The sequence below is a fragment of the Xenopus laevis genome, chromosome 3L, assembly GCF_017654675.1.
Source record: "Xenopus laevis strain J_2021 chromosome 3L, Xenopus_laevis_v10.1, whole genome shotgun sequence".
NCBI lineage: Eukaryota > Metazoa > Chordata > Amphibia > Anura > Pipidae > Xenopus > Xenopus laevis.
Genome location: NC_054375.1, coordinates 135,572,971 through 135,598,039, shown reverse-complemented (window position 1 = coordinate 135,598,039; position 25,069 = coordinate 135,572,971). Strand labels below are relative to the sequence as shown.

Here is a 25,069-nt window from a genome sequence, read left to right as displayed (position 1 = left end):
CATGATTGGTGCCCTTTAAGGATAGTTTGGGTAAGACTTCTAGATACTTCTGGAACCTAATGTTTTAATTGAGGATTTGGGGGATGAACTTTTATTAGCTATTCTGTATTCATTTAAGTTTAGCAATGTTTCCTGCACCTTTAACCTTGATATGCGGTAAGGAGGCCCTCAACAAGAGGTCCTCCTTGTTGAGGGCAGTCATGAGATACTGTATGCCCCAACTTTTACTGTAATTAGGCTTCTTCTGCAGTACCCCATCATGCATGGCTATTGTGAACCAGTCACAGCACCTTAACTTCAATTAGGGCAAAGTTTATAGAATGCCCCTTATGTGCCTGAATAGGCTTTGTCTAAATTGTGTAGCACATATATTGATTTTCCCCCCACAAAGCAGTAGCCTTATTTTTCAATTCAGCTAGAGTGGTATTTTGGGGGTGAACATTTATTAGCTATCCTGTATACATTAATGTTTAGCAATGTTTCCTGTACAGGTAGGGTTCCTGTTATCCAGGGGACCTGGGGTTTTCTGGATAACGGCTCTTTCCGTAATTTGGATCTTCACACTTTAAGTCTACTAGAAAATCTTGTTAATGGGGTTGTTCTCCTTCCAAACACAACTTCAGTTGAATTGTTTTCAGATTGTTCCCCAGAAATAAAGACTTTTTTCAATTACTTTCCATTATTTATTTTTTACTGTTTTTCCAAAATCAAAGTTTAAAGTTGAATGTTCGTGTCTCTGGTGTTTCAGTCTGGCAGCTCAGTAATTCAGGTGCAGACTCTAAACTGTTACAATTTTTTAGTTGATACATTTCTCAGCAGCATCTCTGGAGTATTAGCAACTATTGTATCAATTCTAACAGCTGCCTGTAATGAAACCCAGAGATTCTGCTCAGCAGGGACAAAGATAAGAAATGTATCAACTAAATGTATCAATTTAGATTAGTTTACAGGGTCGGCGACCCCCCTTCCCAAAGATGCTTTAGAAGGTGAAAAATTTCACTTTACACTTAAATATTAGAAAAATGGTAGAAAATAGAAAGTGATTGGAAAAATTTGTTATTTCTATCTGAAAACAACTAGTTGTTTGAAGGTGAACAAGCCCTTTAAATCGAATAAACCCAATAGGCTTGGTTTGCTTCCAATAAGGATTAATTATATCTTATTTTGGATCAAGTACAACGTACTGTGTTATTATTACAGAGAAAAGGGAAAATATTTTTAAAAATGTGGATCATTTGGATAAAATGGAGTCTGTGGGAGACAACCTTTCTGTAATTTGGACCTTTCTGGATAATGGGTTTCCGGATAATGTATCCCATTCCTATACCTTTAACCTTGTTATGAGGTAAGGAGGCCCTCAAAAAGGAATCAACATTCAGTGGGTACTTGAACCAAAAAAAGAAGCACTCCAACCATTTAGTCAAGGCTACAACTGCTGGCTTTCAGCATGCCATAAAGTGTATCACAAGTGACTGAAATGGCATGTGGAGATATTGTCCGAGCATAACAACAAGTCAAAATTAAACTCTGCCCCTTTTGCAAGGACAGGAAAAGGAGAGCAGCCCAGGAGCTGAAAGTAAAAAAGGCAACATGATCCATAGATTTCAGCAAAGACCTATTTGATGCAAATGTACTTCTGCGCTGCCAGGGAAAGGTATAATACTTTTTAATTTTTTTACAGACTAAAGCATCCCCTCAACCTGAACCAAAACTAAAGGTAAGATGTTACTGCTGTACACTTTATCCCAGCACTCAGTTACCAAATTGCACTGATCCGATTGATGATTCCATGGCCCAGTTAGGAGAATAACTTTAAAATTACAGTCCCACCTCCAGGTTACCCCTTTGGCTGGTAAATGAGTCATTTTCTAAAGACAGTTGGAAAGGGACGGCGATTAGGATGGGCTGACAATTTCAATCATTTTGAATGCTGTGTATTTATTTGTTTTTATTTTGGGTATTTCAGAAACCAACTGTCCCTCCACCCCCTGTACCTTCTGCTAAACCAGCTCTTCCTCCTGCTCCACCAAAGGTAAATCTATGCTCTTTTAAATGAAGTCTCAGAACCATGGAAACTGCTACACACTCATGTCCACCACGGCTGGCAGGTACCACAAGATCATATAGGACATTACAATGATAATTCAATGTGAGAAAGGGACTTGTGCCTCTACTCCAAACCTTACTTACTAACTTTTCTTCCCAGAAACAGAGCAACTTAAGTAAATACGGGCAGAAGATCATTACAATCAGTGCTGTGATTGGCTGTCGGCTTACCCCATATAGATGACCTGTCTGCTACAGCTTTATTCAATTGTTGCAGTTCTATTATAAAGTTCTGCAGTAGGAAATGCCTACTTGTACAAGGGCCCCTTAATAATTTTGCTGTGAGGCCCAAATGCCACCTTCTAACTGAATACTATACTGTAAGTGACGAGACCATTATTAACCCCGTCCTTTACCTGAACATAAAGTGGTTACAAGCAGGATACAGATTTTTCAGTGCCTTCTGCAAAAAGAACTGTATTTAGGAACTCAATAAAATCTCTTTGCAACCGGCACTTATATAAATAACCGCACACATATCTCATTTCAGTGGGTGTCGTTCTCTCATTATACAAAACGTGTTTAATACATCCTGTGCCATTAGAATTACAGAAGTGAAACAAGTTTATACCTATTAGTCATTTTATTATTATAACTGTCCTATTAAAGTGATGTAGGAGACTTCTACAATGTGATCACATTTTTATTTCAGGCACTGAAGCCGCCTGTGAGGCATTAAGGTGAATAATGGCGCAGAAGAGATTGTGGCTATTACCCCTGCGTGACTGCTGCTCAGCAATGTATTGGGCCCATGAAGAGTCAGCTTTCCCCTCTCTAAAGTCAAAAGTCTACTTTGGGGTCCTGGTACTGTGGTGTGAGCCTGACATTGAGAAGAGAGTTTGTTCTTTTCTGCTGTTCAGAGGCTTTTACTATTTGGTGTTGGGTAAGAATCTTTCCACCTAAGACGCTCAGAGCTTGACTGATCTGTACTTTATGTACGTCATTGTTGGGTGCAGTGATGCTGCTGTGGCCTCCTCCTCCTACGTGGCTGGATGGGGGGCAATAGCCCCCTTTTATCTTAAATTGTTTTACTCCTATGTATATATTTTAATTGATCATTGTATGATATACTGATTTTTTTATTTTAAAATTTTAATAAATTTACTTTACACAACTGAATAAATACACTTAGGGTAGTGGCGTGTTTTGACCGCAGAGAACGGAAGTGGTCAAAACACCCCATTCATCGGCCATGACATTAAATATTAATAGCGGTGACAGGGCATTTTGTTGGCCTTTAACCACCACTGTTTTCCATTGGATGGCAGCAGCAGACCATGAAAATGCACCAGCCACTCAGAATCCCAAGTGCACTGTCGTTAAAGAGGTTGTACACCTTTAAGTTAAATTTTAGGGAAAGATTTATATAGAGTCAAAGTGAAAATTCGAGGTAAAAAAATTAAAATTTCGAGCTATTTTTTGTGTACTTCGACTGGGGAATCGTCCAAATTCGATTCGAATTTGAAAAAAATACTGTCTCTTTAAAAATGCGACTTCGACCATTCGCCACCTAAAACCTGCCGAATTGCTGTTTTAGCCTATGGAGGACCTCCTAGAACCCATTTGGAGTCAATTGGTGAACTTTGAAAATTCAAAGTTTTTTTCTTTAAAAAAAAATTCTAATCAAATACAATCAAATACGATGTTACTTCGAAACTTATGTTTCGCAGTCGAACGAAAACGGCCTATTAACCCGCAAAAAATTCTATTTTTCTATTCTATTATTTTTATTTGAATTTCGAAGTTACAGGAGTTAAAAAAAACTCCCATTACTTCGAAGTTTGACCCGGGATAAATCTGCCCCTTAGTATGACGTAGAAAGTGACATTCTGAGCCAATCTGCAATTGATTTTCATTTTTTATTATTTGTGGTTTTTGAGTTATTTAGCTTTTTATTCAGCAGCTCTCCAGCAATTTCAGCGAACTGGTTCCTAGGGTCCGAAATACCCTAGCAACCATGCATTGATTTAAATAAGAGCCTGGGATATAAATAGAAGAGAACCTGAATAGAAAGACAAGTAATATAAAGCAGCAATAACAATACATTTGTAGCCTTACAGAGCTTTTGCTTCTTAGGTGGGGTCAGTGACCCCCATTTGAAATCTGGAAAGAGTCAGAAGAAGAAAGCAAATAAAGAACTATTAAAAATGAATAATGAAGACCAATTGGAAAGTTGCTTAGAATTGGCAATTCTAGAAAAGTTTAATTAAAGGTGAGCCACCCCTTAAAATCCAGTGCACATTGGGAGAAAATTGTCATGTTGTACATACATGTTGCTCAAGGTACTGCAGTACATTATGAGTCACTACATATCTGCCTCTTTATGTGCAAAAAAGAATTCTCAGGGCATTATGGGTATCTGCCATTTCTTATTGTCTCTTTATCTTTCCACCTTCTGTACTGTAAATACATGTGTAAATAGTGTATGTCAATAGAGGATAGTGTAGTAGGGAATGAGTAAGTGCTGGGGATTGTGGGGTGTGAGTGAGCTATTTATTGGTGAGTGCCATGTGATTAGTCCTTTGGTTGTCAGCCCACTAGTTACAATTTTAGAACCTGTTTGATTCCCTGTACATCCAGTGCCAACGTCTGCGGAAATCAGATTTCATTACAGATTTTTATTCCATATGCGCCTTTATGAAAAAGGCTTCTTTTACTGTTTTGTAAAACTTTGTATATTTTATACATTGCAACTTTCAATAAAATCGAATTTTATCAAGTTGGTCTGTGGAATATATTGAAAAGAGGGCAGGGAGCTGTGCGGTTACATGCGTATCTGAATTTATTTTTAACTGACTACCTAGGCCAGGGTTATCGAGGATATATATATATATATATATATATATATTATATATATATATATATATATATATATATATATATATATATATATATATATATATATATATATATATATATATATATATATAGAAACATGTTCAGTGTCAATGCAATAAGCAGTATAATGTTGAGGTTAACTTACCCAAACAAGCAGGGGATCCAGGTTTAGAAACCCTAGACCTTCAGCTCAGGAAGGCAATATAGCAGATAATAAATAGTGATGGGCTGGCACAAACTGGATCGCACTCCAAAAATAGATGTAGTAATAAAGTCTTTTATTAGAGCAAAAACATCAGAACAAAGGCCTTACACCTTTTGTGCCATGGGGGCACTTAGTCATAGGCTAGCCTATGACTAAGTGCCCCTATGGCACGAAACACGTAAGGCCTTTGTTCTGATGTTTTTGCTCTAATAAAAGACTTTATTACTACATCTATTTTTGGAGTGCGATCCAGTTTGTGCAAACCCATGCGGCCCCCCACCTACCGGCTGTGTTTTGTGTAAAATGTAAATGTAATCCCCTGTATTGTTCACACATGTAATCCCCCCTGCATTGTTCACACTTGTGGCACCTCTATTGTTCACACCCTTAAACCCTGTACTGTTCACACCTGAGACCCAGACTGAAACTGCCCACGTTGTTCACCTGTTCACACCTTATACAAAATGCTAATGGGGCACCAGCACTGTGTCACTGTATGTAGTACATCTTAGAGTGGTCCTGATAGGTTTCCCTGTCTCTTGCTCTGTTCTGCCTTCCATATGCTCCCTGTGTATGTCATACTCTGCATGTGTGTGTGTCATACTCTGCCTGTGTGTGCCCTGCTCTGCCTGCGTGTGCCCTGCTCTGCCTGTTTGTGACATACTCTGCCTGTGTGTGCCCTGCTTTGCTTGTGTGTGCCCTGCTCTTCCTGTGTGTGACAGACTCTGCCTGTGTGTGACATACTCTACCTGTGTGTGCCCTGCTCTGCTTGTGTGTGCCCTGCTCTGCCTGTGTGTGACATACTCTGCCTGTGTGTGCCCTGCTCTGCCTGTGTGTGACATACTCTGCCTGTGTGTGCCCTGCTCTGCCTGTGTGTAACATACTCTGCCTGTGTGTGCCCTGCTCTGCCTGTGTGTAACATACTCTGCCTGCGTGTGTCCTGCTCTGCCTGTGTGTGCCCTGCTCTGCCTATATGTGCCCTACTCTGCCTGTGGAACATAAGCCAGGTATTTGTTCTGTTAGCATTTGAAAATAAATAATTGTTAGGGGCCCCTAAAGTGTTTAATCATGTGCTGGGGGTGCTGTGTTATCCAAGGGGAAGAAGAGGCATATGGAATTAAGGGTATGTCTTAATACGACAACTTTTTTCACATATGAGTGCTAAGTGATATCCCTGCAGTGAGCACCAACCATTTGGTTTTTTGGTGTGCTACTACAATTAATGTGGACATGATCTTGTGGTAACTTGGGTGTGGTTTTAAGTGGGTGTGGTTTAAAAACAGGGGCCAAAAAAAATCGGCCGTCGGTAGCACAGAAGTTGGACAGCACTGACCTAGGCCTTCAAATGGGACATTCAGCTGATAAGAACCTGGAGAGATCATATCACAGCTGGCTGGCCAAAGCCAATGACCCCCAACTAATGCCATCAAACACCCTGAAACTGCTTAGGCACAAACTTCCTGAAAATCAAAACGGTGCATCTACCTACCCCATTGCTATAGTGCAATCACTGTCTATTCTACCATTCCTTGTTACCCTTCATACTGATTCTTTCTGCCCTTTGGATCCACTCAGATACAGGTATGGGACATGTTATCCAGAATGCTTGGGACCTGGGGTTTTTTGGATAAGGGATCCTTCCATAATTTGGATCTTCATATCTTAAGTCTACTAGAAAATCATGGAAGCATTAAATAAACCCAATAGGCTGGTTTTGCTTCCAATAAGGATCAATTATATCTTAGCTGGGATCAAGTACAAGGTACTGTTTTATTATTACAGAGAAAAAGAAAATCATTTTTAAAAATTTAGATTATTTGGATAAAATGGAGTCTATGGGAGACAGCATTTTCGGAGCTTTCTGAATAACGAGTTTCCAGATAACGAATCCCATGTACCTGGAAACCATGGGTGAGGCCTATACATAAAGTATCCCTATGCCCCTGACTTCTTCAAGTTTGTACAATAACTATTTCATTAGTTCAGGTGCCTCATTGGGTATAGAATATATACCAATTTATACTCCGATGCTCTGTGTGCAAGAGAGAGTCCTATCTGCTCCCTCCAGCCTTTATAGATTACATTTTTGGCTAACTAACTATATTAGAAACATGTTTTATTTTGCACAGCCTATCTATTTACCAAGTTTTTATTTTTACACTGAACCGTTCCTTTAAGCCAGATCATCTTCACCATGGTTTTTAGGAGTCCTTAATTAGGTTGCTGTGATGTCTAGTTCTGCCTCTTAAAGGATAATAATATTATTAAATGTCTGGAGTGATGGGGACTCTAAAACAATAATGGTGTTGGACCCAGTAATGGTTATGTACGCCACTGTAATGTAGCGCCTACACTGCAAGCAGTCACACTCCAAGAAACTGCACACAATATTCCAAAACATATGATCATGTGCTATTTGCCTTGTTTGAGGAATAAAAAAAAATCCTTGAAAGATCTCTCTGGCTTTGCATGTATTTGTTGCTTGTGGATCATATATCTTCCATATCTAAAGGAGAAAACAATATGGCGCTAACTGGTTTTCACTCAGGAATATATGACTGTGACTCTCTGTTCTTTTAGTCCTTCTTTACCCCTCACCACACATTCCTATGCCAGAATATAAACATATTAGAAGTCACAGTTCCTTACCCTATATATAAGCACTCAGTCTAATGGTTACATATCTCCTTGATGACTCCTTGTAGCCTAGTATCTCACAGTGTGGGGTGCATTAGCCATTGTATACACTGCATTACAGTAACTTTGTCTAGACCCATAATTGGATATTATTCTCTACTGACCACTATGGATACTCTGGTACAGTAGTGGAAGGGAAGGAAGTCTGTGATGTAGAAGAGGGCAACAATCTCTGCCCACAGATAAACTTCCTCTGTAGTATGAGCTAATTAATATTTTAGTCTTATTTCCTATGAACCGAGGTCCCACACGTTTTTGTTAAATCAACATGGATTAGTTTGGCACCTATCCCTGATTAAATTTAAATTTTTCTCACTGAACCCTGAAACCATTAAAGCTTTAATCACTATGCCATCCAAAAAATAAATAGTAAGCATGAACACTCCTATTGTCACAAGGCTCAAACCCAAACAGGCAGTTGTGACCTGAACACCCCTAACGCAATCCTATGGTGATCAGACTGAGGACAGCATTAATTCACAGATGTGGAACTTGACCTGATGGAATGACCAAACCTTCCTCATTGAGGCCCCATACACTGGCAGATAAGCTGCTGAATCAGCCTGAAGGGTCCAAATCAGCAGCTTAAATCTGCCCATATATGGCCACCTTCATCCAAAGCAATGAAGAAACCAGACTCTGGATGGACCGAGGGAAGTAGATGGTCTACTGCGGTCCTGATTGGTTGCTAGTTGCCATGTATGTTTCCATGTCCAATGTGATTTAGGAGGTGTGCTGAATTTATTTTAATATGGGGCACAGTAAATTTAACATGGTCTGTGTAAACAAAGGTCAAATATAAATGGTAGCGAAGGGAAGAGGCTAAGATATAGGGCATGGGGGAGAAAGAGAGGCAGAAGCCAATGAGAGGGATGGGGCAAATAGTGAACTGGGTATGGCAGAAGATGCCAAAAGGTAGGAGTCCAAAAGCAAAGGATGATGAGGATAATTATAATAATTTCTTGATGAGGGAGGTATGGCTGGAAACGATGCCACTGACTAATACATTGGATTTAAAGGAAGATGCTAATACATTTTAGGTTGTGGGTGTTAATGTGAGTATAATTCTGTATGCGGATGGACTGTATGATAGGCAGAAAATTTAGAACTTTACCAATATCTCTGATGTCACAGTGGTTCATTACACTATAAAAGTGCACACTTCCCCTTTGAATGGTAGAGCAACTTGACAACCCTGGTATGTAACACAAGTTTGTCATTCTGTGTTTCTTTCCAACCATCAGTAAAAGTTACAGTACAAAGTGGTTTGGCATCCTGACGTCCTGTTTACAGATCTTAAAAAGAATATGGCACAGACTGTGCTACTCACGGTGCTGCTCCTCAGCAGCCACATTCTAGGTGAGTACCAACACCCTGGATTATTGACTATTCATGTGGGAAACCAGCCTGGGAGCCACAATTACTTTAGAAATGACTCTAAATCCTAAACTAAATCTGCTTTTTAAGAACTGGTGCTTCCTGGTATATATACAAAAACAGCTGCAATTCAGGTACGATTTGTGAAATGATTTTTTTATTAAAATATATTGATGTGTTTATGTGTAGTACAATGATCACTTTCGTTGTCTGCAGGTGATGATAGTTATTTAGGAAGAAAAATGTGCCTAGACCTGGAGGCTAGGTGTTCTGCATTTGATTCAAAGCTGGCCATGGCCATATACCTAAGGACCCACGTGTTTGTGGCTGTATGTGCAATGAAATCCTATGACAGCTTGCAGTTGGTGGTTTTGCAGTTATTTAATATGTTCTGCCACTCTCCAGTTTAGAATTTAATCTGTTGACTCAGTCCCTCTGTCTCAAGTGACCAGGAATTGATTTGAAAGACAAACTGGGAGACTGAAAGGAGAGGGATTGAGTACAATGTTAAATAATAGTATAAAATGAATCTACCCAGATTAGATTGGACATTTGACATTGTGCCCGACTGTCTGGGCTTCTATAGTATCTCAGGGGAACAGACAACGTACCTTCATGGCCGGGGCAAAGTAAGTGAGAGGAGCCACATTTTCTTCTCACTTTGCCCAAAGGTGTGTATGAGCAAACCTCACAGTATCCAACTGTTCAATCAGAACGTTTGCACTGTGCATGATAGATAGATAGATAGATAGATAGATAGATAGATAGATCGATCAATAGGCTACCTTGACAATCTACCTAATATACCTACTAATTTAAGTCTTACATCCCTTTTAGTTGCACTTAGACTCTGCACTCTCTCCAGCTCATTTATATCCCTCTTAAGGACCGGAGTTAAGGACCAAAACTGCACTGCATACTCCAGATGTGGCCTCACCAGGGACCTATAAAGAGGCATAATTATGTTTTTCAAAAAATGCCCTTTTTTATGCAAGACAGAACTTTATTTGCTTTAATAGCCACAGAATGACACATTGGACAGTTTGTTATCTGCAAAAACCCCTAGATCCTTCTCATTTAAGGAAACTCCCAACACACTGCCATTCAGTATATAACTTGCATTTATATTATTTTTGCCAAAGTGCATAACCTGCATTTATCAACATTGAACCTCATTTTCCAGTTTGCTGCCCAGTTTTCCAACTTAGACAAATCCCTCCGCAGCCTCCCTGGCAGCATCCTGCATGGAACCTATAGTTTTGCATAATTTATTATCATCTGCAAAAATAGAAACAGTACTTAAAATTAGGGATAGGCGAATTTGACCTGTTTTGTTTCGCAAACGGGTCACCAGCCAATTGTCGCACATATAAGTCTATGGGCGTCCCTACTTTCAATGCCCACCTCCAGGTCATTAATAAACAAGTTGAAAAGCAAAGGGCCTAGTACAGAGCCCTGCGGTACTCCACTAACAACACTGGTCCAATTAGAAAATGTTCCATTTACCACCACTCTTTGTAGTCTATCTTTTAGCCAGTTCTCTATCCAGGTACAAATACTATGTCCCAGGCCAACATTCCTTAATTTAACCAGAAACCTTCTGTGTGGCACTGTATCAAATGCTTTAGCAAAGTCTAAGTAAATCACATCCACTGCCATCCCAGAATCGAGGTCTCTACTTACCTTCTCATAAAAAGAAATTAAGTTAGTCTGGCAAGATCTATTACGCATAAAACCATGCTGGCACAAACTCATAGTATTATGCTTTGCTATGAAGTCCAGTATCTTATCCTTTATTAACCCATCGAAAAGCTTTCCTACCCCTGATGTTAAACTAACTGGCCTGTAGTTTTGAGACTGAGAATGGGATGCCTTTTTGAGTCGAGGCACAAATTAATTAAAGAGGTCTGGCAATCACAGAGCTAAGCTCGCTAAGTACGCTGTGATGAATACCATCTGGCCCTGGATCTTTGTTTATCTTAACATGTTCTAGTCTCTTTTTAATTTCCTCATGTGTGAACCATGCATCATTAGTTGTATTACTGAGTTTGGACTATTAATAAGGAAACTTTCATTAACTGGCTCCTCATTTGTGTAGACAGATAAAAAATATGAGTTCAGAATCTGAGCTTTTTTTTTATTCTCATCAACCAGCTGACCCACCTCTGATATCAAAGGTCCCACCCTCCCTGCTTAATTTTTTCTACTATTAACATATTTAAAAAATAAATCCAAAAATAATTTTGGATTCTTTTTACTGCTTGCTGCAATATCCTTTTCCATATCGATTTTAGCTTGCCTGCTTTTTTGCATAATATATTGACGTATATTTATTAAGCAGCATTTTAAAGACTTCCCATTTTTGTTCTGTGTTTAACCCTGTGAAAAGCATTTCCCACTTAATATGTTGCAGAGATGCCCTTATACTGTCAAAGTTTGCACGTCTGAAATTTAGTGTTTTAGCTACTCCCTTATAGAATTGCTTCTGCAACAGAATCTCAAAGGAGACCATGATATGATCACTATTCACTAAATACTCACCCACACAAATGTTAGAGATGAGTTCAGTATTATTAGTTATTACAAGATCCAAAAGAAATAGATAGATGATAGATAGATAGATAGATGATAGATAGATAGATAGATAGATAGATGATAGATAGATAATAGATAGATAGATAGATAGATAGATAGATAGATAGATAGATAGATAGATGATAGATAGATAATAGATAGGTACAGATGATAGATAGATAGATAGATAGATAGATAGATAGATGATAGAAAGATAGATAGATAGATAGATAGATAGATAGATAGATAGATAGATAGATAGAGGATAGATAGATAGACATAAAGACTTAAATGTTTTGGAGTCTTCTCTTTCAAGGTTTTTATGGAAATAAAATTTAGGTGTTTCTGACTACATGTTGTTTAATTTATCAGCATTAACATGTTATATTGTAGAATGGATTTGTGAAAAGGACAAATATACCACTAGAATTGGTAACTGAATCAGGAGAAAACATTTTGCTGTTATTACATAAACCTTTTAATAAACAATCTGTTGAAGGGAAAGATAATCCATTCTATAGAGACACTTTTAGGGTATGGAAACTAATTCATAAACTTTATAAATCAGATTTCAGGATGACCCCTTATTTACTTTTGACAATAGATAAAAATTGTCCTAGTTCATGATTTCTGTCAATCTCAAATTTCCGTAAAAAGAAGGGAGTACGATTATTAACTGACATAATTTCTCAGAATACGGAGAAATTTTAAATTGGGAAGAATTTAGAACTAAATCCCATATTCCAGATAAGGAAAAAAAAATGCCTACAATTATCCCACTGGTTTAGGGATCTTAGTTTGAAGGAGACTCTAACATCTTATAATAACTATTTGGCTTCCTTTTTTAACAATTATATCCATTCTAATTTGGATATAAAAATCAGAATCATTCATACTAATTTATGGATTCCAAACCTCATCCAATGGAATCCACAGCAACAAAGTGGTCTAAATATCTTTAAAGAGAAATTACCACAGAGTCTTTGATTAATTCCGTCCATAGTTTTGATGAATTAATATCATCTGAAGTATGGAGGGAACAAAACTATAAATCTATAAATCTATATCTTTCCTATAAAGGTTTAATTTCTACTCGAAGAATAGCTATTTTCTCAATAAATTTCCCAATGTGATTTTTCCCTCTCCAGACTCTTTTCATTTACTTTGGGAATGTCCTATAATTAAAAGATTCTGGAAGGCTATTGAAAATCATTTACATACAAACTTACATTTACATATTACTTTGTCATCACACAATGCCCTTTTAGGTGAGACTAGTAATATCATTTTACTTTCAATGGTATGTAAAACTAACTACTGGAACTCTTCTCATTTTTCAAAGTATCTAAAATGAATACTAGCATCAGCTCGTAGAGTAATATTTAAAAATTAGATTCTTAGTTCTATTCCGACTCTGAATGATGTATTGAAATTGAAAGCTCTGTACACTAATGAATATATGAATTACAGGTTTTGACAACATACACGAATGCTTAAAGTTTGACACAAAATGGAAAATATTCTTTAAAAAAAATTCAATTCTATCCTATATTGTTCTATGGATAAGTAATTCCAATGTGATCTAGCCTTATCTTTGTTTTTGTCTTTGAATGTAATTTTTGCTTAATTTTGCTTTTTTTATTTATCTATTATATATATAGTTATTTTTATTATTCACAGATATATTTTGCAACTTATTTTAAAGTTAATATTTCTTATTTCTGTTTAATACTGTGTCTTCAACTGTATGAAGAAATCAAATAAAAAGAGTTGGAAAAAAAAGATAGATAGATAGATAGAGCGAGCAAAATGCATGGTAGATAGATCGATAGATAGAGAGATAATAGATATAGAGAGAGAGAGAGAGAGAGAGAGAGAGAGAGAGAGAGAGAGAGAGATAATAGATATAGATAGATAGATAGATAGATAGATAGATAGATAGATAGATAGATAGATAGATGATAGATAGATAGATAGATGATAGATAGATAGATAGATAGATAGATAGATGATAGATAGAGATAGATAGATAGATAGATAGATAGATAGATAGATAGATAGATAGATAGATAGATAGATAGATAGATAGATAGATAGATAGATGATAGATAGATAGATAGATAGATAGATAGATGATAGATAGATAGATAGATAGATAGATAGATAGATAGAGATAGATAGATAGATAGATAGATAGATAGATCTCCAGAGATACTCGTGTTGTGTATCTTGTTAAATTGGCATCATACAGAATATAATCACTCAGAGCCCAATACATTGGTGCATTAGACTGTGGCTACAGATTGTGTTATGCCTATTTGAAATTCTAAAAATGATCAATGCTTGAAGGATAACCAGATTAGGGTATGTATCTTTTAAAATATACTTTAATCAGTACATCTCCCTTCTTTGGAGAGTATTAAAAAGAAATAATGATCTGAAAATATAATAATCCCTTTCACAGATTGTTGTCAGGATTAAAGGTTTTTACTCGTGGGGTTTAACTGGGAACGGGGAATCTGATTAAATACTGTCTCCTACTCCCCCCAATTGCCCTGAAGAAGCAAAGTAGCATGCTTCTCTGGCTCATGTAGGGCTCTGCTGTCTGTGGATTATTTCTGTCTATAGAAAACCTGATCATTTCATGTACAAGTGCATTTCCCCTTTAAAATTTAAAATTAATACATACCACAAGATTCAGCCACAAATAAAGAAGGAAATCCGATTGTAACAACTCAGCACTGTTGATCCATACTGGAAAAGCAAAACAGTGATTCCAGCAAGTGCATCAATGCAAATAATGCTGGGAAATACATAATTTTATAGTAGCTGAGGCTGAAAAAGACACTGATTTTTGCCCAAGTAAATCGTTCCTGAATCAATACATTCATTAAAGGGATACTGTGATGTTTTTTTCCAAATGCATCAGTTAATAACTCCAGTCACTCTTTACTGCTGTACTGCAAGTTGGAGTGATATCAACCTCTCTCCCTTTCCCCCATCAGCCCATCATCAGAACAATGGGAAGGTAACCAGATAACAGCTGCCTGGTAGATCTAAGAACAGCACTCAATAGTAAAAATCCAAGTCCCACTGTGACTCATACGAGTAGGAGAAACAACAGCCTGCCAGAAACCAGTTCCATCCTAAAGTGCTGGCTCTTTCTGAAAAGCACGTGACCAGGCAAAATGACCTGAGATGTCGCCTACACACCAATATTACAATTATAAAAAAATACACTTGCTGGTTCAGGAATGACATTTTATATTGTAGAGTGAATTATTTGCAGTGTCATTTAGAAATAAAAACTACACCATAATAGGAATTCATGACAGTATTCCTATAATGTTTGTATAAAATGGCCCCTTAGAGGGAAATGTATGTATGTAAAAGCACACAGGACATTTTATACCATGTAATAGTGACTTCATAATATCAGTACAGGTATAGACTCTATCACCCAGAATGCTTGGGACCAGTGGTGTAATGGGTAAGGGATATTTCCATAATTTGGACCACCATACCTTAACTAATTTAAACATTGAATAAACCTAATTGGATTGTTTTGCCACCAGTATGGATTCATGCAGCTTAGTTACTGTCAAGTTACAGGCACGGGACCTGTTATCCAGAATGCTCGGGACCTGGGGTTTTCCGGATAAGCGATCTATCCCTTATGTGGATTTTTATACGTTAAGTGTACTTAAGTGTGCTTTTTAATGACACGGAAACCTGTGAATTGGAGGCCTCTGTTTTATGATTTACTAGGGACCTTAGTGTCACTTGCCATTTATCCTACCTTCCGTTTATTTAAGATACTCTCCAATGGCCCAATGGTAGTCCCTTCCACTGGCACGTAGCCCCATATGCTCTTCTTCTGCATCTGAAGAAGCAACACCAGAAGGGGATATCAGTCAACCTCATATTCATTCCTGACCAACCAGACGGGATTGACCATGGGGTCCTTAGAACATACAGCCTTGGAAGACCCTGGCACATGCCATTTCACTTGCTTTTTCTGTTTCTTGTGGCCCAGGAATAGGTTTATTATATGTGTACATATGCTGTGTATAAACTCCATAGCTCAGTATTATAAAGAAGGCTCTTCTGTGTAATATAAATGTGATACATAACCCCATGATCTGGGTCCCATGGGTTAAACAGAACTCTCCTACAGGAAAACAGAACTCCCACATGTCCAAATAAGTGCAGTAAATTTGCTAAACCCTAGTGTGAATTTCTTCCTTCTACTTTTTGTAAAAATGCAAATGGCATTATCACATGGGCCCTGCCCCTGCTCATCAGCCACAGACATTGGGAAATTGTGGTAAGGATGTCAGTGGTCACATCGCCCACATACAAACAGGGTCATTCAGGACTGAAATACAGATTTAGGTTATTTTTATACAGGCTGCTACTATATATATTTATGTATGTTTCTATAGATAGATATTTTATGAAATTAAATAACAAAATGAACTTTACTCATATATTTCAGTTACAACTTTAATATATGTGTGAAGCATAGCACTATGTCCCTTTAATTTTTCTAACCCGGTAAAATTAAGGAACAAAATAAAAATGTATTTCTGCATTGTATGTGTTGGAAGGAAACACAAGTGCCATTTACTGGATTTAGCAACAACCAGCAACATCAATTAAGAAGAAAGTATGTGATATAGTTGTTACCTATCAATTACTGAGCAACGATTCTGTTCTCTATTCTGTCAAGTATTATGGCTAATGGCCTTTGTGTCCATGAATATTACAATAGCTAGTGGGCTCTCTGTCCTGTCTCTATATCAGAATTATGATGACTAGTGGGTTCAGTGTCCCATCTCTCTATGAGTATCATGATGGCTAGTGGGTTCTGTCCCATTTCTCTTTTAGTATTATAGCTAGTGTTCTGTCTCTCTATGTGTATTTTGATGGCTAGTGGCTCTGTGTTCCCTTTCTCTACGGGTATTACGATGGTTAGTGAGCTCTTTGTCCCGTTTCTCTATGAGAATTATGATGGTTAGTGAGTTCTATGTCCCGTTTCTCTATGAGTATTATGATGGTTAGTGAGCTCTATGTCCTGTATCTCTACGAGTATTACGATGGTTAGTGAGCTCTATGTCCCGTTTCTCTATGAGAATTATGATGGTTAGTGAACTCTATGTCCCATTTCTCTATGAGTATTACGATGGTTAGTGAGCTCTATGTCCTGTTTATCTATGAGTATTACAATGGTTAGTGAGCTCAATGTCCCGTTTCTCTATGAGTATTATGATGGTTAGTGAACTCTATGTCCCATTTCTCCATAAGTATTATGATGGTTAGTGAGCTCTATGTCCTGTCTCTCTGTGAGTATTATTATGGTTAGTGAGCTCTATGTCCTGTATCTCTATGAGTATTACGATGTTTAGTGAGCTCTATGTCCCGTATCTCTATGAGTATTACGATGGTTATAGAGCTCTATGTCCCATTTCTCTATGAGTATTACGATGCTTAGTGAGCTCAATGTCCCGTTTCTCTATGAGTATTATGATGGTTAGTGAGCTCTATGTCCCGTCTCTCTATGAATATTATTCAAGCCAATAATGGTATTTTCTCTTCCAGCATTTGATCGGATACCCCCTGGGCAGAAATATGAAGTGGTCTTTCCCAGAAAACTTCACTTTCAGCACAAAAGAGACACCCAGGTACCTTTCATCCAGATTCTAAAGTAACATAACAACATAGTAACATAAAGTAACATAACAAAGTGTGTAACTCCTGCCATGTTAATGTATTGAATAGCTTCCAAGTGTACAGAATGATGATGTCATAGGAAGGTATCAAGACTTGTTATGTTGTTTTTTTACTCTCTGTTTCTGCTTCTATTCTCTCTTATTCCCCAGAGCAAATATCCAAGCACAGTACATTATGAGGTACAGCTGGAAGAAGAACCGCTGGTGTTGAAGCTGGAGAAGACAGAGTAAGTTTCTTATAAGTGCAAAGCATTTAAACGTGTATCTGTGTTTTTGTTTCGGAACAGAGATGGTCAAACAGGTATCAGATACAGAAGGGGTAATTTACAAATGCAGTTGCAAGTGCAGTTGTGCTAAAATGGAAACAAATGTTGCATTTATTGGTGGCACAATTTAATGGGATGGGTCACCTTAAAGTAAACTTTTAGTATGTTATATAATGGCCAATTCTAAGCAACTTTTCAATTGGTTTTTATTATTTCTTTTTTTTATAGTTTTTTTAATTATTTCCAAATGTATTGTTAATGCAAATTTTTTTCATCCAGGTCATGAAATACAGTATCTAGTAGAATTAAGTCCAGAGCAACTGGTCTTTTCTGAGTCCAGAAGCCACTTGGATTTGTGTTGAAAAGTTTTCAAGAAAACCCAAAAAGTCCAGTTGCTTAACACCAGCTGTCCCCAATTGTTTTTATCAGTGAGCAACATTCAGATGTAAAAAGTGTTGGAGAACAAGACAAGCATGACAAATGTTCCTGGGTTGTACCAAATAAGGGCTGTGATTGGCCATTTGGTAGCCTGCAGGAGGTTCTGTTTGGCAATACACTGGGTTTTTATGCAAACAAAACTTGTCTCCAAGCCTAGAATTCAAAAATAAGCAGCTGCTTTGATGGTTAGTTATGCTTTCTTTGCAAAGTAGAACAGCTGCAAATAGCAGAATTTGGCATATTTGCCCATAGGCAGAGTTTCCAAGACTCCCAGGAGGCACAGGCTGGGGGATAGAATATTAGGGAGATTGAGTGTCTGTTCTATGTACTTCCCTCCAAAACTCTCTTGAAGCATCTTTGATGCCTTTCTTATTGATGCCCAATCAATGAGAATGGGCCGATCCCCTCCCGTGTCTTCTTTCTTCAAATTTCCCGGTGCAAACGTATGCGCAGTTGAATGAAATAGAAAACTTTTTAGTGCAGTTTTCTGCTGATAGGAGCACCGGCCCGGGGTTTCAGGTAAGTCATTACCATCATACAATCACTTGGGGGTGCCTAACATTTGGCACCCCTAAGTGCAGGATGCCTTTCCTTCTTCTTTAAAGCAAAATTCTGGGTGCTATGGCTAACTGTGGAGTAACATTTAAATCTGGCTTGTACATTCCCCCAACTTCAAGCATTTGACGCTACATTTGCACTTGTAGTGTAGTCAGGCTAAATTTGACTGACTTTTTAATGCTTCCTCAAACATATCACTTGCCTACCTGCAATGATGGTGTGTGTAAATGCAGTGCAGAGGCTCCAAGAACCCAATCAACGGTTTTAATGTATCTAATGGAAAGCAATTTTCTCATTGGGTTCTCATTGGTGTAGAGTTACATTTAATGTTTCACACTTTAAATACTGTTTCATTTGATCCTGCAGAGATCTTATATCAGAAGATTACGCAGAGACTCAATACATGCCAGATGGGACACCTAAGGAAACCAGGCCAGAAATCCAGGTATTATGGGTCCATCTCAGAGGGAGTCTTGGAAAAGAGGTCTATGGGTGTTGGCCTCAACATGCCTCTTACATTTTTGCTCACATTGCTTATACTTTGTCCCCTCCAGGATCACTGCTATTATCAGGGAGGTGTGGGGAATGACAGCAGCTCATTAATCAGCATTAGCACATGCAATGGATTAAGGTGAGATGGGAGCAAATGATAACAGATCAAAGTAAACGCACAAGTTGTTTTTCAATTGAAGTTGTGTGTTGAAGAAATTGAGCTCCATTCATGTGTGAAGATGATAGCCTACATATATGTGCTTGCAGTGGGATTATCCAAACACAAGGCCGCAGGTACTTGATTGAACCACTGAAGCTGACCGACAGCGAGGAGCATGCAGTGTTTCCCTACCAGGCTCAGGAGTCTACTCCAATGACTTGTGGGGTGACCAATACCACCTACATGGAAGGCAATTTCAGCAAGACGTCTCTTGCCACCAGCAATGAGGAGGTAAGACGCTGGGTTTTCTTAGAATGCAGAGAATGTGTGAATATGGCGCTGAATTAGACATGTGGCACTATAATAAGGGGAATAGCTCTTTCAGCCCATTAAGTGGAATACTGACCTGTCTAGCCCCTAGGGGTATGGCTGCAAGAACCTGTTTTGTTTAAAATCTCTTAATCGGGTGCATGATTCCTCTTCCTGTGTATGAAAGTCAAGTGCTATGTAGGTGTATTTTTAGGGGCAGATTTATCAAGGGTCAAATTGAAAATTTGAATTTTCAAATTATTATTATTATTATTAATTTAGTGTAATTTGACCAGGCAATAGTCCAAATTCGATTTAAGTTTAAAAAAAAAATTAGAAATTCTGAAATGTATCATGTACTGTCCCTTTAAGAATTCAAATTTGACTATTCACCATATAAATCTTGACTTGGTGTTTTTGCCTATGGGGTACCTCCTACAATCAATTTGGAGTCATTTGGTGGACTTTTGAAAAAAAAAAAAAAAACATATTATGTTACATTTGACATTAAATAAAGATGGTATATTGGCCTGAACTTTTTTTAGTGTAGAGGACCTAATTTGCAGCTCGCATTATAAATTCTTAATTATCCTAAATGAGCACCATTTTTACGAGAGCCTCATGGGCTTTAGACCTACAAATAGTATCCAGTCAAATGCATTCTCTGGCTCCAATTAATAGACACTGTGTCCCTTGAGGTAGCAAAGCATACTGGAGGACCTTCTGGAATACCATAGGGGTACTCAGTATAGAATAAAGGACATTATTAGATCAAAGGGTAATTCAAGCACCAGGCCATAAACAGCAGTTCACCTTAAATGGGACACAGCAGCAGTGGGCACAAGAGCCAGGTGAATCATGCAGAAGGCTGAAGTTATTCCCATCCCTAAATAACATTGAGATGCATACAGTGCAGAGTGCCTATACCATTAGGGGAATGAATAGAGAAACACTGTCACACCGTTGAGCCCATATAAATGCATCATTTTGTTTGTTTGCTACAATATGGCTGACTCTGGCATTTACCCTTGTTTTATTCAGAAAGTGGAATTTTTAAGATCAAAGAAATACATCCAGCTGTACATGGTAGCAGATAACGCTATGGTAAGTATCCGATGTCCAAGCCAGGAATTCAAAAATAAGCATCTGCTTTGAGGACCCAGAGAGCAACATCCAAGGGGTTGGAGAGCAACGTGTTGTTGACAAACTACTGGTTGGGGATCACTGGACTCACAATTCCAGGTTGCTGCTCTACACTAGTAAAAGCCACACACAACTCAGGATTATCCTCTACTCCGAGTCTACACACTTGATTCCCTCCACTGGGGGATTATGTTGAGGTGCAACCCTCCTGCTCCCCTCGGTGGAACCTCATATTCTACTAACCACCTGGTCTATCTCTTATTCTACCAAACTTACCACTAGCACTCCCCCTTCTTCCAATGCCCTTCTATCTATCCATGATCTTCTTGTTTTCTGACAGCTCACTTGTTTAAAGGAGAAGAAAAGGCATATTTAATTGGTGGTGCCAAAAGCTAGGCACCCCCAAGTGACTATATATACTTACGTCACACCCCGGCCGGTGCTCCTATCAGGAGAAAACGTCACCGGTCCGGGGGCTCTTCCAGCGAGCACCACGGAGCAATAGGCTTCCTTTTTCTTCAAATTTCCTGGGGCAGACTCATGCACAGTAGCTGAAATAGCCGACTTCTTCATTAAGGTTTGACTTTTTGCTCTACTGTGTGCACACACCCGTGTGAAGCCGATTGCTCTGTGATACTTGCTGGAAGAACCCCCGGCTGGTGCAGTTTTCTGCTGATAGGAGCACCGGCCCGGGGTGTGAAGTAAGTATATACAATCACTTGAGGGTTCCTAACTTCTGGCACCCCCAAGTAAAGAGCACCTTTCCTTCTCCTGATGGCTCCAACCTCCTCTATGAGCAGAGACCAATAGACTAAATATGACTTCCCCCTACCATTTTTAACACTAGGGGGAACACCTGACATCTCTACACCAATGGGAATCCCCTAACCAGTTATTCCTCCACCTGGATGGCACTACACCTATTCCCTGAATCTCATGTCTGACTAGTAACCAATGACACCTAGTTGACTATTGCTAGTCATTTTCCAGTCTGTCACTCAAACCACTGTCTGGTTACTAGAGTAAACACTAGCAATATTACTGATTAGAATTATACTGTATCTACCCAGTGGGGAAATACATACTGTAGGTCACATTTCCCCTTAAAGTAAGAGCTCTGATCATCTATAACTGTTCTTTCTTGCAGTTCAAAAAATATAACCGCCGTATTGAAAACGTTAAAGAAAGGATATTCGAAATTGTTAATTTTGTCAATGTGGTGAGTAGTTCATATAGAAATATAATGCTGAATTACTGCTTTACAATGCTTAATTAATAGGGTCTGAAATTCTGAACTTCTTTAAGACAAATTTTACATTTTTTGCCGAAAATTCTATAACCCATAAAAAACCCAGCATTTTTTCAAATACAAGTTTTCTGAACCTGAATTTATGAGATTTATCAATTTAAAAAACGTTTTACCCTTTATAAAAGTGTAATGTTACTGAATAAACAGTTTCTACATTTTTATCCATCATTTGTGACGTCTCATGCCCAAAGTCAAGAGTTGACTGCTATGTATCTTGGGCAATGAAGTCAACCAAATACTTCACAATGATCAATCAAGACAATCAAGCTCCCACCTACACAATATTGAACACTGGAAATTGGTTCTGCCCGGTTCGGGCGGGCACAAACATTCAGCCGAATCCGAAACCTGCTGAAAAAGGCCGAATCCTGAACTGAATACTGGATTCGGTGCATCCCTAGTTGTATAGTATAAAAAGGATATATATAAATATTCTACATAAAATTTACCAATAGGATTAGCAATTCCAAAATGACTGGTCTGCCTTTCTCCTTACTTCCACACAGGTGTACAAGCAAATGAATATTTTTGTGGCTCTGAAGGGGATCGAAGTCTGGGACAGAAATGATAAATTTACGGTGGTCAGCTCTGCTAAACAGAATCTGAGACAGTTCTCTAAATGGAGGACAGATAACCTTCTGCCTAGGAAGGCACATGACAACGCTCAGTTCATCACGTAAGACATTTAATGGCCCTTTGTCGAGATTCTCCTACCAGCATGTCTGGCTCTTATTCTTACTATACATTGTGGACTAATGTTGGCTCATTCAGTTATGTAAACTGGTAGACCCACCGTCCATGAGCCAAAAATAACCAATTTCCAGTGTTCAATATTGTGTAAATGGGAGCTTGATTGTCTTATTTGCCCATTATGAAGTATTTGGTTGACTTCATTGCCCAAGATACTGTTAAGGTGGCCTTTGAAGCAGTCAACTCTTGACTTTGGGCATGAGATGTGCAATGTGACCAGTTGCATCCACCACATGTAAAATTAGCGATATATCCACTTGTTCATCAATCACACCAAACACTTAGATTACATTTCTTGTGTGTAGCATGATACATATCTCTTCTGAGTCAATATGCTTGTCACTCGCATGTACTGTAGGTGACATCTACTTCTCTTGTAGGGACACTGACTTTAATAGTGCTACGCTGGGTATGGCGTATGTTGGTACGATGTGCAGTTCCACACATTCTACTGGAGTTAATCAGGTAAGCCACTATCATCTGGAGAAATGTGATACCACCAGGTGCAGAGTTTGATGCAGATCTAGCATCTCACAGCAGCCAATCAGATTTATAACTTCCAGGCCTATAACTCTGTTCTTGCATGTCAGCTCTTGTCTATCCTTCATCTCTTACTCCATGTGCTCTCTCTTAAAGTCTCCTGTAATTCAACTTCATTCTCTTTCTGGCTGCACTTTGTAATCTCTTTCTTTCTCTCTCTGTTACTCTTCCTTCTTCTCTAACTTCTCTTATTGTAAGGGTAACTGGCGTTCCGGTGGTGCGGCCACAGTGCTCCCTGTGGGGACGCCAAAATGCACGTGCATCCCATATTCTCCGGTGCCAGTGCATGCCATCATTGTGCGAGGACCGAAATTCAAATATTTAAAGGGCCCTTGACTTACTACTCATTGCCCAACATAGGTCTATTTTCATAGCTCCTGGGTGCTATTTCGTCTTACCTGTTCCTGATCCTGCATGTCCCTGTCAATAGAGCTTCCTGTTCCCCCAGCTTCTCCAATTCAGTCTCTCCCTGTATTTGGTTGGAGGGGTCAGCACCTCTCCCAATTAGTACAATAAGGTTTAGCCAAACACTTAGGCAGGTGTAGCGGGGAAATCCCCTGCAATTTTATTAGTCAAGTGATGTAACGTTTCAGGGGCGTACCCCTTTGTCAGACATGCAGATTCACACTTAGTGACATGTTTTAAACCTAGGTAATTAACATATGCACCCTTCAATTACAACTTTAATTATAACAGCCTTCATTAACCTGTTAACCACTTGCCTGTCCCTGACCGTTCCTAGTTTGCTGCCTGCCCTGACCATTTATTGACTACTCTCTTGGATCACGATTTTGTACTTTGCTATTGTTGTGTTTTACCTGGCCTGTGACCTCAAATACTCTCTTGTCTCCTGATTTGGTGCTGCTCTGCCATTTTGGTATTGACCGGGCTTGTCCCACAACCACATTCATTGTATCCCATTCCTCCTGGTAACGTTTGCCTCCCGTGTCTGCCCAGAACTCTCCCCTTGGTCCTCTCGCTTTAAGAATTGGTGGCATCTGAGTAGCGGAGGGCTCCTCCCAAAGTGAAAGCAGAAGTGTGAACTGAGGCTGTGACCTTGGGGTTTGTTCTGGGTTTGGGATTCCTTATGTAACACTCATGTTTCTCTTTATTCCCCTACAGGATCACAGCAGACAGTCTATTGCTGTAGGAGCCGTTGTAGCACATGAGATGGGACACAATCTGGGAATTAATCACGATGAATCTCACTGTACTTGCTCATCTGGGCCCTGTATCATGAAACCTTCTCTCAGGTGCCTTCATAAATCTCATATAAAAGTCTCTCTGACTCTAATTATTTCCTCTCTGAGAATATTGTCATAAAACTTGAGATGCACTGAATCCATAACTTTTGGATTCAGCCAAATACCAAATACTCCGCTAAAGAGAAGTCTCAGAAACTGAGCAGTAGACAAAATCTGGGATGTTAGAAGTTGTAGATTAATGATATGTGTCTGCATTTACCCTTGATCTCCCCTACATCCAGCCAAAATGCTAAACATTTCCCCAATTTTTATTATCTGCTACTTTGCCTCCTCCCAGGTTTCATGTTTTTGTCTCACTCCTTCTTCATAC

The 25,069-nt window shown here is 38.7% G+C and overlaps 2 protein-coding genes across 3 annotated transcripts in view; both read left to right on the top strand.

The window, feature by feature from the left end:
• The window catches only part of adam28.1.L (ADAM metallopeptidase domain 28, gene 1 L homeolog), a 45,359-nt gene extending 42,098 nt beyond the window's left edge, over positions 1 to 3,261 (top strand). For both annotated transcript variants that reach the window (XM_018253479.2, XM_041587003.1), the window contains 3 exons: positions 1,682 to 1,717; positions 1,967 to 2,032; positions 2,759 to 3,261. In XM_018253479.2, the coding sequence (XP_018108968.1) occupies positions 1,682 to 1,717; positions 1,967 to 2,032; positions 2,759 to 2,785 (129 nt within the window). In that variant the 3' untranslated portion in view covers positions 2,786 to 3,261. The remainder of the gene's footprint in view (positions 1 to 1,681; positions 1,718 to 1,966; positions 2,033 to 2,758) is intronic.
• A 5,421-nt stretch (positions 3,262 to 8,682) lies between these two features.
• adam28.2.L (ADAM metallopeptidase domain 28, gene 2 L homeolog) overlaps positions 8,683 to 25,069 on the top strand; it is a 29,956-nt gene continuing 13,569 nt past the window's right edge. Inside the window, exons 1-12 of the mRNA XM_041585590.1 lie at positions 8,683 to 8,820; positions 9,097 to 9,205; positions 17,399 to 17,481; positions 17,680 to 17,756; positions 19,158 to 19,236; positions 19,346 to 19,422; positions 19,551 to 19,734; positions 20,794 to 20,856; positions 22,043 to 22,114; positions 22,711 to 22,880; positions 23,335 to 23,419; positions 24,617 to 24,747. Coding sequence (XP_041441524.1) covers positions 8,683 to 8,820; positions 9,097 to 9,205; positions 17,399 to 17,481; positions 17,680 to 17,756; positions 19,158 to 19,236; positions 19,346 to 19,422; positions 19,551 to 19,734; positions 20,794 to 20,856; positions 22,043 to 22,114; positions 22,711 to 22,880; positions 23,335 to 23,419; positions 24,617 to 24,747 — 1,268 coding nt within the window. The remainder of the gene's footprint in view (positions 8,821 to 9,096; positions 9,206 to 17,398; positions 17,482 to 17,679; positions 17,757 to 19,157; positions 19,237 to 19,345; positions 19,423 to 19,550; positions 19,735 to 20,793; positions 20,857 to 22,042; positions 22,115 to 22,710; positions 22,881 to 23,334; positions 23,420 to 24,616; positions 24,748 to 25,069) is intronic.